A 12,346-nucleotide genomic window follows, 5' to 3' on the forward strand; every position below is an offset into this window, starting at 1 on the left:
CCGCCTTTGCTCACAGTGTGTGCCTTAGTGACTCTGACTTGGGGGGAACCCCGTCAGGACCCTGCACCGGAGACCCAGGTGGGCGTGGGAGGCAGTGAGAGACCAGTGGGTGCTTTGAAATGCGTTGTCTCGGCAGCCTGTTCTCTACCTGATTGGTTCATCCTATATAATAAAAGCCTGATATGCAAATCAACTGAACGGTGGAATGACCAGCTGAACAACAGGTCTCTATGACGCGCACTGACCACCAGGGGCAGATGCTCAATGCAGGAGCTGTCCGCAGGCCCCAAGCCAGCAGGGGAGGGGGGGGGTTAGGGGGGGTGATTGCCCTGCCGGTGGCCCTGCAGATCGGCCCTGATTGCCGGCCAGGCGTAGGGACCCTACCCGTGCACAAATTTCATGCACCGGGCCTCTAGTTTCCTTATAAAAAACAAACAGGGACTGACTTTGCAGGTGGATTAAGGGGCCATCACCTTGGAATTCAGATCTTTACTCTGACTTTTCACTCAGTAGATTGATCAGCAGGTATTTTGAAATTTTGTATCAGATATTTTCTTTCAGAAAATTATTCTGAATGGCGGTTTTGTGCTTTCAGAAGGTTAATATGATTTTTAAAATATATTGCTATTAGGCACAGACAACAAAGAGGTCTTATTTTTCTCTGTGTGGAGGACAAATGCCATAAGGAGCTTGTATTACTTTGTTAATGGGCCTGGGTCCAGTGCCCTCTCCTCCACTCCCACAACCCCCTCCCCCCCCCCCAGAATATGGTGACTTCCCATTGTCATAGGAAACAGTTGTTTTTAAAAATCTTAGTTTCTGCTTCTTGCTAGTTGAGTTGTAGTAGCTGCTATCACGTGGGGACGATTACCGTTCCGTCATCTGAGCCCTACTAAGGGCATTTCCATTCCTCACCTTAGGTTATTGTCTCATTCACCTTCTAAGTCAGAAATATCACTTGGCCTTTTTCTCAGCAAAACTCATTTAGCTCAGATAAATTCATCTTGCTGCAGCATTTTTTCCAGGGGAAACATGAAAAATTTCTATTTATTTATGGTATTGAGAGCCCGAGTTATGAGAGAGATGTTTAATCTCCTTGCAACATAGATAATTACAATTTTCCTCCCTTTTTTCTGCGTGATAATTCAAGTGAGGGTTTCATTTTGCTTCTCAAGATTGCTGTATTTCTGCGCTTCTCCATCAGGCAAGTCATTCTGTCATTTTCAAGGAGGTTTATTTTGAAATCCTTAAAGATAAACCACCGTCGCCTGGTTGATTATCCATTATGCTTATATGTAATTACATGTTATGCCTGTGTAATAATCATCAGATCAGCCTTTCTTCGCATGATGATAATGCGTGGAATGTTGCTCTGATCATTGATAGCATGTTCCATCACCTGTAGGGGAAGGGCCACCATTGGCTCTTGGCCTCTGTGCTGCCATTTCTCATAGTTGCCGCCAGAACAGAAAGCAATGCTGGTGTTGATGCCGGCAACCCTGTGACTGTAGAGTTTCGTGGATGCTACGGATGCTCACTTCGTGTTTCCGTTAAATGTCCCTCCTTACCAAGGTGGCGCAAGGAGTACCGCACATCCTTCTCCACTTGGGCCTGGTTGCTCCGGCTCAGTGTCACCCTGTCCGGGTTACCTGTACGTGACTGCAGGTACGCGAGGTTGATGTCAGGAGCGTGTCTGCAGCCCGGGCGGCCACGGCGCCTGTCCCAGGCACCAAGCACTCAGCAGAGGCTCATTGAAGCCACTTAATTCCATAAATAATCAAGACGGGTCTTTTGGTCTCGAGCTCTCACAGCTCCGGTACATCCGGCCTATTCTTCTCCCTCAGACGCACTTGATGCTCACAGAGCCGCTCTGCTGCTTCAGGGAAAGGCAGCAGTTATTAGATTAGGAACCTGTTCGCCTCCTGATATTAGATTTCATAGGTGAGGCTGTGACATTAGAATGCAGCCCGCAGCCCCCCAGTGAATCCAGGCCCCCTCGCTGTGACTCCCCCGTAACTCAGCACGGAAAGGGTCACACAGGCGCTTTCTCCCCTGAGACTCCCGACACTCGCTCACCACCTGGGCGCGGTGACGGTGGCTGTGTTACTCAGGCGCTGTGCTCACCGATTTAAAAGACAGTATCCTCCATCACGTGCGCGTAGACCCCCTCCTTGCACATCTGAAAGCAGACTTCTCACGGTCACAGCGGAACGTCTCGGTGGCTGCCACAGGCTGCGGCAGTGGCGGGATGAAACATCTTTGAAGTAGAGCACCTCCTTTTATCAGGCGACCACTGCAAGGCAGCGACCTCTGGCAGCTGAGGCCAGGGTATTATCAAGTCTGAGTTGCTTAGTCATACTTTATTGCAGATGTAGTACTTTGCAATATTATGATAGCCCCCCAATTCACATCTTCTTAATCTTGTATACTGAATTGACTTGTCACTTTCCCCCTATCGCCAGAGGGTAACAATTCAGGCTAACTAGGTGTGCGTGCTGTGTCCTCCGTTCAGTCCCCTGTGACAGTAGGTTAGCTGCTTAACCTCCTAAACCCAGCTTCTGCTTCTGTGATATTGGAGATGATAGCAACACTGAGATGATGTGGTTGATGTGATAACTAAATAACAAAGCTAGGAATGCTCAGTGTACTCCCCCGGGAATGAGGCCACAAAAGTGACTGCTAACATTTACTGAGCATTTATTGTTCTGTCTTATTCATATTTGCACACAAAGTATTGCTAATAGAAAATGAGAGAAGAGTGGAATTTTGATAAGTTGGAAAGTTAATTTTGTGAGCACCAATGCCCAGCACTCAGCATGGCTCTTAGGAAACTTTGACTAAATATTGATGGAAAAAAATGAATGGAGTCAGGAATTTTCCGGAATTTGGAGTCGGTGTGCTGAGCACAGAAGAATTAAATGCAGCCCTGGTGATGGGGAAATTGAATGCGTCAGGGAAATGAATTCATTTGGTCAAACAACCACAGCACTTTTAGGTGTGCTAACATAGTTATCGTGAGTGAATATTAATTTATTTCAGTGTGTTCCTGGGCTAAACATGGTTATGTAATTATTATCTGATAAAAATAAAATATAATTTCTAGTACAGTTTAATAAAAGCATTTATTTTTGTGGGCTCTGAAAAGTTAAATAATTTAGACAATATTCTGGCAACGCTTTTATAGTAGATGCCCCATATTTGTCAAATGGCTGGTTTTCTTTTCTTAATCATTTCGCGAAGGTGAATATAACGATAGCCAAATGGAAATTAGCTCCATTTTTACCTGTGACTCCCTTTCTGACCCCGGGGTCCAGAAGCAAGTGGTCTCATGCTAAAGATTTTTGCCTGGTGACCTTGTCACAAATACTGTTCCTCCTCAGGACCGACTGTCTGAACTCTTTCAGGGGCTGGGCAGGAGTCCACAGAGGAACGCCCTCGGCAGCTGACTTTGCTGCTTCACTGATACCAGAGGGGGTATTGGCGTGTGGAGGGGGAGTTCTCTGTCCGCAGGCATCCCCGGGTCACTCAGCTGCAACCCTCCGGGCACTGTGCCCAGGCGATGTCTCCGGATTGCAGAATGCTGAGGGAGGGCTACATGTCCATGTGGCTTTTCTGAAGTTGTTTTATTTTTAAATTCTTGTCCTTGCTTTAGAGCAGCGGTTCTCAACCTGTGGGTCGTGACCCCTTTGGCGGTCGAACGACCCTTTCACAGGGGTCGCCTAAGACCATCCTGCATATCAGATATTTACATGACGATTCATAACAGTAGCAACATGACAGTTATGAAGGAGCAACGAAAATAATTTTATGGTTGGGTCACAACATGAGGAACTGTATTTAAAGGGCCAGGAGGTTGAGAACCACTGGCTTAAAGGATCAGTGCTCTTGCTGCAGCGTTTCCGTTTGGAGATCTGGAAGGTGCTATTGAAACCGCAGTCAGTGAGCTTTGGAGGCCCCCTGGCACCCAGCTCTATAGTCATGGAGGGTGGGATCCAGAAGCTCCAATAAACAGGAACCTGGGTCCATCAGATCCTTTATTGAAATGCAGAGAGAACTGAGTGTGAGAGCTCTGGCTCTGGCTTTCGGAGGGATACAGCAGTGCCGACATGGTCATGCAAATTTCAACTTGAACTTGTTCCCGGCCATGGATTTCTAGTCATGACTCGCTTTTCTTGTAGGGCCCTTGGGCTATCCCCATGGCAGGGTGAACCCTGGAAACAGAGGTGCAGGGTCCCTGGTCAGGGCATGTTATCCTCAGGATTGCTAATTCCTGAAACTAGCATAGCCCTCTGGCACAGAGAATGTGGCCGCTCTGATGTGTCTGGAGCCGTGTGGACATGCATTTTTATCCCATTGAATTTCACTTTACCTTTCAAAATATTTAGTTTACCAGTTTTTACCAGTTTAACCTCTTTGAAACAGTGAGGACTTCGTAGCCGGGCAGGACTGCTCCTGGAAGGCCTGCTTTCCCAGCCTCATCTGGAGCCCCTCTGAGTCTGGCCCCTCCAGATTGCTGTGCGATGTGTGAGAGGCTTAATAACGGCATCAAAGAGAGTTACATGTTTGTTAATGTTTTACACATAAGAGACTTAACCACAGGGAATTTCAATGCCTTGACTAAAGTGGTTAGCACTCTCTGCTTAGGAATAAACAACTCAATTTTGTATCTGGGTCTGTGGACATTTTTTGCTCTGACAGCCCTTGGTGAGCGAGGGCATCTGCTCAGGGCTCGGGAGCCCTGGCTGGCCTCCCTTGGGTTTTTCTGGCCGATCTTTGTTTCACAGCTTGGCCAGCCCTGGTAAAACTGAGCAAATTGAATGAAAAAGAGCAAATTGGGTGAAGAAGAACAGATAGTTCTGCTTAACTTACTTCCTTTGCCTTCCCCAACTCTGTAAGTTGGAAAAACCAATTAAACCCAAGTTTAAGAATTATCTTTGTCTATGAAGATCTGCAAATTGCTATGTACAGTCCTCGGCAAGATTGGTTTCCGTTTCCTCTTTGGACCCTCGCATTGGCGAGTTAGGAATTTAGTATCCGTCTCCACGTTCTCATCAATTACCACAGAACGGCCTTGAACATTTTACTGTTCATTCGGAGTTAAATAATCTTTCAGAACCTCTCCTCAAAAGTAAATCACTTGTAAATGAATCTAACCATCTCGTTGGCCCTTCACTTAACCTCTTACATCTCAAATGCCTGATATTCCTTTGGGAAAAGGGAATCAAATTTGTATTAGTCTCAGTCCTCTTTTTCATACATTTAATCTACTTATTAGCCTTTGGGTCGGCGTCGTCACCTCCCGGTGACACCTGTCCAGAGCCCGCTGCGGGGTGTTTGGCTCTCCCACTTCCTTGTACCCGAGGAGCACACAGTCAGAGTCCTCTCAGCCAACAGGTGCGTGTGGTGTCCCACTGTGTGCTCAGCCCTGCAGCTGAGTGGTGCGCATCTCAGATCTTGTGGAGGGGAGGGCTCTGGAGAAGTCAGAAAGGCCCTGGGAGTCTGTGGATGTCGCCTAGCCAGAGGCTCAGGCTCATGACCTTGCTGATGGTCACCTTTCTCTTGGCTGTATGGGAGCTCCCAGCTCTCAGGTGAGTGGAGTCACAAGGCCTCTATGGAAAAGGGGCCTCCCCTACTGGCCTCACTTGACTTATTGGCTAACACAACACTGTGGACCTTCTCAGACACACACAACCTTTCCCGGCCCATTCCTGACACGCACTGTGGGCGTCCTAGGCATTTTCCTTTTTTCCTCTGTCATCTTGTCATCATTGTGCGGCGGGAACTGTCACCCAGGACTAGCGTTGGCAGTAGCTAAATCCCTCCCAGCTCCCAGCCCCTCCTGGAAGTCACTCCGCACTGTCCAAGCGCCATCAGGGTGACGGTTCCGGTCTCCAGAGGTGCGGTTGTCCAGCTGACCCTCACAGACACTACCGCCTCAGAAGCCCGCCCCACGCGTACCTGATACATGTTAAAGGACGTGTGCCGTACGGAGGAAATTGTCTGCAAATAACTGTAAGTGTCCTGGTGGGTGGCACTAAATTTATTCAGCAGACTTATGGAGACTGTGATGTGGGCCTCTGCTGATCTAGGGGAGGTATTGGGTGTATATAGACAACTCAGGTATGGCATTCCCTTAAGGAGCTTAGAGAAGAAAGACATGTAAACAAGCAGTTACAATATAAGCCAGATAACTGTGTGTGTGTGTGTGTGTGTGAGAGACAGAGAGAGAGAGAGAGAGAGAGAGAGAGAGAGAGAGAGAGAGAGGAAATGTGTGCGTTTTGCCCAGAGAAGGAAGTGGGCACATAGTTCACTAGAGGGATTAGAAGTCATTGGGGAAGAAATGCTGAAATTTGGTCTTGAAGGAACCTGGGCATTGCTAGGCCTGGTCGACCAAAGAGTCCGAAGGATGCTCTAGACCAGCTGTTCTTAGCCTGTGGGTTGTGACCCCTTTGGCGGTCGAACGACCCTTTCACAGGGGTCGCCTAAGACCATCCTGCATATCAGATATTTACATGACGATTCATCACAGTAGCAACATTACAGTTATGAAGTAGCAACGAAAATAATTTTATGGTTGGGTCACAACATGAGGAACTGTATTTAAAGGGCCAGAAGGTTGAGGACCACTGTTCTAGGAACCGGCAAGTGTGGTGTCAGAGCCTTGAAATTAGCAAGAGGTTGGCTGGACTTGAAGTCACAGGATTGGAGGAGCAGGCGGGCACGGCAGGGAGGACGGGCGTTGGTTCCAGGTGCAGGACAGCAGGAGCTTTGGGGAAGGCCCTGGGCAGAGGCAGAGCCCGGGAGGAGGCCGGGACCCTCAGCTCCTGCGGAGCACCCTCAGGGGCAGGGCAGGCGGGGCAGAGCGTAAGGCTGAGGTCCCCCCGCAGGACCCCCATCGGGAAGGGGTGCTGAGGAAACACCCAGGCGGGCACTGAGAAGCGGGGAAGGGTGAGTTGGGGTCACCCTGGCGGGTCTCGAGTCTGGAGAAGCGTGAGGCCCACGGGCAGGCTCATCACTCACTCAGGGGCTGAGGAGGCGTGAGGACGGCAGGGGGCAGGCGTGCTGTAGGTGCTGCTGGAGGGCCTTCTGCAGGGAGTGAGCTTGTGGGCAAGAGCTGAAGGCCGGTGCTTTTTATTCTCGTGGCGTTTCACGTCTCCGTCAGCCTTGGCCTTTTACAGCTTAAGTTCATTGACTTTTAGTAAAATGTGTTTTCCTTTCACTAAGAAATATAAGACATAAATTAGACTTAAATGTGGGGTTTTGGGAGATAAAACAGCTCTTGGGAATTTTGCATTTTGATGAGATGACTTTAAATGAAAGGCATGCAATCAAATGAGCAGCCCTTAAAATACACTATGTGTGAAAAATCCAATCAAAAATGCGTGGGGCCAGCCATTTAAGGCTTTACTGTATTGAAACCATTTGAACAAAAAATATTCTAAGTGACGAGCAAACAGAATATGTGGTCAGTAATTTAAAGCTGACTTTTCTTTTCCACGGATGCACTGCTTTCTTACTCCATCTATAATTTTCCTAAATTTATTGTCCGCAAAACAAAATCTTTATTTTAAAAACAGTGCTGTCAGCTGATTACAGAAAATATTCATACTTTGCGTAAATATGTACAAAAGGTAGAAAGTGTAAAAAGAATAACAAACATGACACTCACGTGCATGTGCAGGTGACGCCACCGTCACACTTCTGATGCGGAACCCTCTGTCTGGACCTCTCCCAACAGGCACCTGTTATATTTTCACTCAAAACAGAGGCTTATGTAATACTGTTCACTTAATAACGGATTGAGGTTTGGATTTGGGATTACTATTTTTCGTGACTAAATAGTACTTTATTCATCTAAGTCTTTCCTCTGGGTACCTCCCTGGGAGCGGATGCTGGTTTGAAGAGCGTATTTACACCTTCAACGCACATTTGAAACCCATGACCTGCTGAATGGGCGTTTGTGTTCCCACCAGCGGGATCGGGGGTGGGGGTGGGGGACATGTTTGCAGACCCTCATGAACACTGATGGTGGCTTCCTTTTAGTCTTTGCACATTTTACAAGTCACACTGAGATTCTTTTCTGTCGTTCATTATGTTATTGATCATCTTTATTTTTTTAAGTTATCTGTTCCTACCTTTGCTTGTTTGTGTATTTATCATTTTATGTTAATTCGGCAAAGCTATTTATACCGATATGGCTCTGTCCTTGGTTATGACTGTTTTTCTACTTGGTGGTTTGTTTCTTCATTTGTATGGATGTCTTTGTGTGTGTTTTGGTTCACTGACATTTTAAAGATTTGGGTAGTAAAAACGGTCATCATTTTTTCCCGTTATGTTTTATCTTTTAGGGTCACGTTTAGAAGTGACAGGCATTTATTTCTGCCACTTTTACTTTACTTAGAAGAAAGAAACTGAACCCACAAACTGGTGGTAAATCTTTAGTTACTAAGATGCCCTGAGAGCTGTCAAATCCTGTCTCCATTCTCCTCTTAGCCAAGATGAAGAGGAAGTAGTCCATTCCTTAAAGAAAAGCTATGATTATCTAAGAAAATCTGTGAGGTTCCAGTTCAGTCTGAATGTCTCACACTAGGTAACTCTGTGTCTCTGTCCAGCGCTTACCACTGTTCCAGTTGGTGGCTGTGTCCCAATGTCCCACCCCCTGGCTTATTTTGCAGTATTTCTGGGTAGCATGCTATTTTAGTTTGACTTTTATTAATAATTGTGCATAGCTCTCCAAACATTTCTGGGATGATCGCTCCTTCCTGTTGGGCTTTACAGTGAGTCAGTAGAGGGAACTGTGTGTGCAAAGGCATGGAGGTGAGACAGCGAGGTATCTGGGACCCTGGAAACTGGGCTGCGGTACCCACAGCGGGTATAGAGTGAGGACCCAGGCCGAAGACGCAGGGGAGGTTCAAGTCATTCGTGGTCTCGTGCACTCCACAGGGAGGTTGGACTTCATCATGAAAACAATGGAACCCAAAGGATTTCCACCGAGGGAGGTAACATCATCAGGGTTTGTGTTTTACGGCCCTTAGGATGCAAAACTGAGTGGAGCTGAACGGAGACTACTGTGGGTCTATATGGAGATTTTATAGATATTTACAGGAAGCACCCAGCAGGCAATATCGGTAATTGTGAGTAAAATTCAGAGAGATGGTTTTGAGAAAGGTGAGCAATTAAAGGGCCATTTATGAGAGAATCTATAGTCGGTATGTCCGACAATTAGGATTTCAGCGAAACGTTTGCATCGCCTTTTGTTGAATGTGCACGGCGTTGGTTGTTCATGAGCAGATCGCATGGAGGGGGGGGGGTCCTGAGGGCGGGGGTGGGGGGCACAAAACACGTTATTTCAGGTCACACAGCTGTGCGAGGCCAGTTGCACAGCCACTGGAAATACAGGTTTCCATAAATATTTTGTAAACTTTTTAAGTTTAAAATGAAATGATAAGTGCTTTGATATGTCCTCACATGTCATTTTTAATGGTGTTACATTTATTGAAAGTGTGCAGGTACAGAACTTCCATAAAGATCTGAAATTATACATTACCACTGAAGGTGGGTACAGGTTGGTTTCAAAAAAGTCAAGTTAGTAAATATCCCCCGTTTGCTGTTTTTCCCCACGAGAATATTTGGTATAAACACTCTACAAAATAAGGCAACGTTTTGGAGAAGTCACCGATAAAATCTTATGAAACAAGAGTTCCGTTCTCATTTCTTTTCACTGGCGAAGTACAGTGGCGAGTAGAGTGCTTTCTGCACAGGGGCCCTTCCGTGTCCTAGTCTGGGGGTGGGCGGCAGCCCCGCACGTCCATATGGTCGAGATCCTCCCAGTACCTAAAGTTGTTGTCCAGGTGGTGCATCAGCAGTGGCAAGTCCACAAAGTTGTCCCACGCTTCGAACATGTCTATGATGAAGTAGTTGATGAAGGACATTTGGGCCTTGGGGATGCTGCAGGTGTTCCTGTCAAAAGCGGGCATCACCACAGGTAAGTTCCGCCGCTTCTCCTCATCGGTCTGAGAAAAATACTCCTCCGAGATGCGTGAGGCCCACTGGATGCACTGCTCCAAGGGCCGGCAGGGGTTGGACACGTCGGCGCACTTGATCATCATGCGCTTGATCATCGTCCGGTTCTCTGGAGTCCTGAGCATCCTGCTGATGTCTGCTCGCACTGCATCCGTCTCCTCGCGCTCCTCCAGCTCTGCCAAGGGCTTGACGACGCTGTTGACAAACTTGTTGAGGTGCACGAAGTGCTTGGTCATCTCCGTGGCCAAGACCATGTCGATGATGATCTGGCGCAGCGTCCGAAAGTCACTCCTCTCCATGTTCTTGAAGATGTTGCTCTTGTCGTCTCTGAGGGTCAGCTGGAAGGCCAGGCTCGCGTGGTGGCTCTCCAGCACCGCGAAGTCGTTGTACAGGATGGCCAGGTCGCTGCCCGAGTTGCACAGGAAGGGGTTGGTCCTCCCCGGGTGGTCCAGGTCGTGGACCGTGGCTGAGATGAGGGCGGCGACCTGGTCCACCGAATCTAAAGCGCGCTTTACCCTCTCTTGGCACAGGAAGTAGCAGGTGGCCTGGAGCACGTCAGCCGCGTGGCTGGCGTTGTGGTAGGGGTTAGAGGAATGGTAAGTGGATTCGATCATCTGCAACCACAGCCTCAGGGTTGGCTCCGGGCACTTTAAGAATTCACAGATGCCAAAGCGGGTAAAGATTTTGATAGCAAGGTAACTCAAAGCCCTTTTCTGCGTGGCAGCCTCCAGTTCAAAAATGTCAAATTCCCAGGAGTCCTCGTTCTCCAGGGCCTCAGCGATATGCTTCGGGACGTCGTGGAGGGGCAGGGAGGCCGTCATGCTGCTGGACGCTCGCGGGAGGTTTTTGGCTGAAAGAGCGTACTCGTTCCCAGAGAGCCTTCGCAGACCATTGACTATCAGGCCCCCGAGGAGGTCATTGGCGTGAGGATCCTCATCCTTCGCCCCGAACTGCGGGGAATATAACTCCGTGGTTCTCAGAATTTCCAGCGCCCGGTCCAGGGCTTCCGACACGGGCACGGAGCTGTTCTCCTGGGCGGCACTGATGATGTTGATCACCTTGGTGATGGGCGCCTCCATGGTCACCGAGTGAATCCGGGCCAGCGAGGAGTAGCGCCTCTGGCCGGCCACTTCACTGGCCCGGGAGCCCACGCTCCTGCCGCCGAGAGAGCTTTTCCTCCTGTCCCTCAGTTTCCCTACCTGGCTGTCCATGTGCGAGTCCGCCTGCAGGCCGGCCTTGCTGTTCCCATTGCTCAGCCGGATGATGGACACATAGTGTCTGATCTTCCCTCCCTGCCCGTTCACCGGGATGACCTTCACGTTCTGCTGGGTGTTGTCTCCGTTTTTGGCACAGTAGACGCCCTGCCACCCCTTGCCCTCCGTGATGCATGAGTTGATCGTCTGGAACAACTCGGACTTTTTCTCGCCCACAGGGAGTTTTGCTAACTCCTTCCCGACCAGCTCATTAGAGTCACAGCCCACGGTGGTTACAAACGCGGGGTTCACGTACTGCACCAGGTGGTCCTCGCCTGTGATCTCCACGGCGTCCTGGCTTTTCTCCAAGGCCGTGAAGATGGAGTTGCAAGCCCTGAGCTTCAGCTGGGACCGCACCTCCCCGAACTGCAGCTGCAGCAGCTCCGTGTAGCAGGCCAGGGGGCTGGGGTCCTCCACGTAGCGCCTGGTGAAGCCGGTGGTGAGGAGGGGCATCACGGGCAGCTCCCCATCCTGCCGGCGCACCACCCCGACAATGACCGTGTTCTCGGAGACCTGGGACGATCGGATGGCCCTGCACAGCGCCCGCGCGTCCAGCTGCCGGGGGTGTCTATGGTCCAGGATGACGATGTCGTGGTGCGTCGACAGGAAGCAGGTCAGCACCGCCTGCACCTCCTTGGTGAGCGTGCACTTGAACCCGGCCTGGTCGCAGGCCTGGCGGAAGGCCTTGCACTGGTTATCGTCCTTGCTGAACGCCAGCAGCACCTGGAGCTGATCCGGGTGAAACCTCATGGGGCCGAACTGCACGTCCGACGTGGGTATCTTGCCGGGAGGCAGGTAGGGGTCCGAGGGGAGGCCGGCGCCCTGCAGCAGCGCCCAGGAGTCCTGCGCATCCTCCTCCTCTTTGCTGCCCAGGTACGCACCCGGGGCCTCGGAGGAAATGTGGACGCTCGGGGCGCAGCCCATGCCGGCGGTGGCACCGCGGACTGCGGCGGGCAGCCGTTACCGGTCCGAACGCTCAGCAAACGGCCCGCCCGCCCGCCCGGAGCCTCGCGGCCCCGCAGCACATGCCCTTCCCCGGCCCTGCTGCCCCCCCTCCCCCAGCCCTCCGC

At 50.0% G+C, this 12,346-nt stretch overlaps 2 protein-coding genes across 2 annotated transcripts in view; one reads left to right on the forward strand and one right to left on the reverse strand.

Annotated features, from left to right (window-relative positions):
• Positions 1-12,346, forward strand: part of PRKN (parkin RBR E3 ubiquitin protein ligase) — a 429,225-nt gene that overhangs the window by 86,969 nt on the left and 329,910 nt on the right. The window lies entirely within an intron of this gene.
• Positions 9,777-12,053, reverse strand: LOC102439181 (high affinity cAMP-specific and IBMX-insensitive 3',5'-cyclic phosphodiesterase 8A). Its single transcript, XM_006103399.3, has one exon. It carries the CDS (start codon positions 12,024-12,026, stop codon positions 9,777-9,779), a length of 2,250 nt encoding a protein of 749 aa, XP_006103461.1. The 5' UTR covers positions 12,027-12,053.

Source organism: Myotis lucifugus, unplaced genomic scaffold, assembly GCF_000147115.1.
Source record: "Myotis lucifugus unplaced genomic scaffold, Myoluc2.0 scaffold_483, whole genome shotgun sequence".
Lineage (NCBI taxonomy): Eukaryota > Metazoa > Chordata > Mammalia > Chiroptera > Vespertilionidae > Myotis > Myotis lucifugus.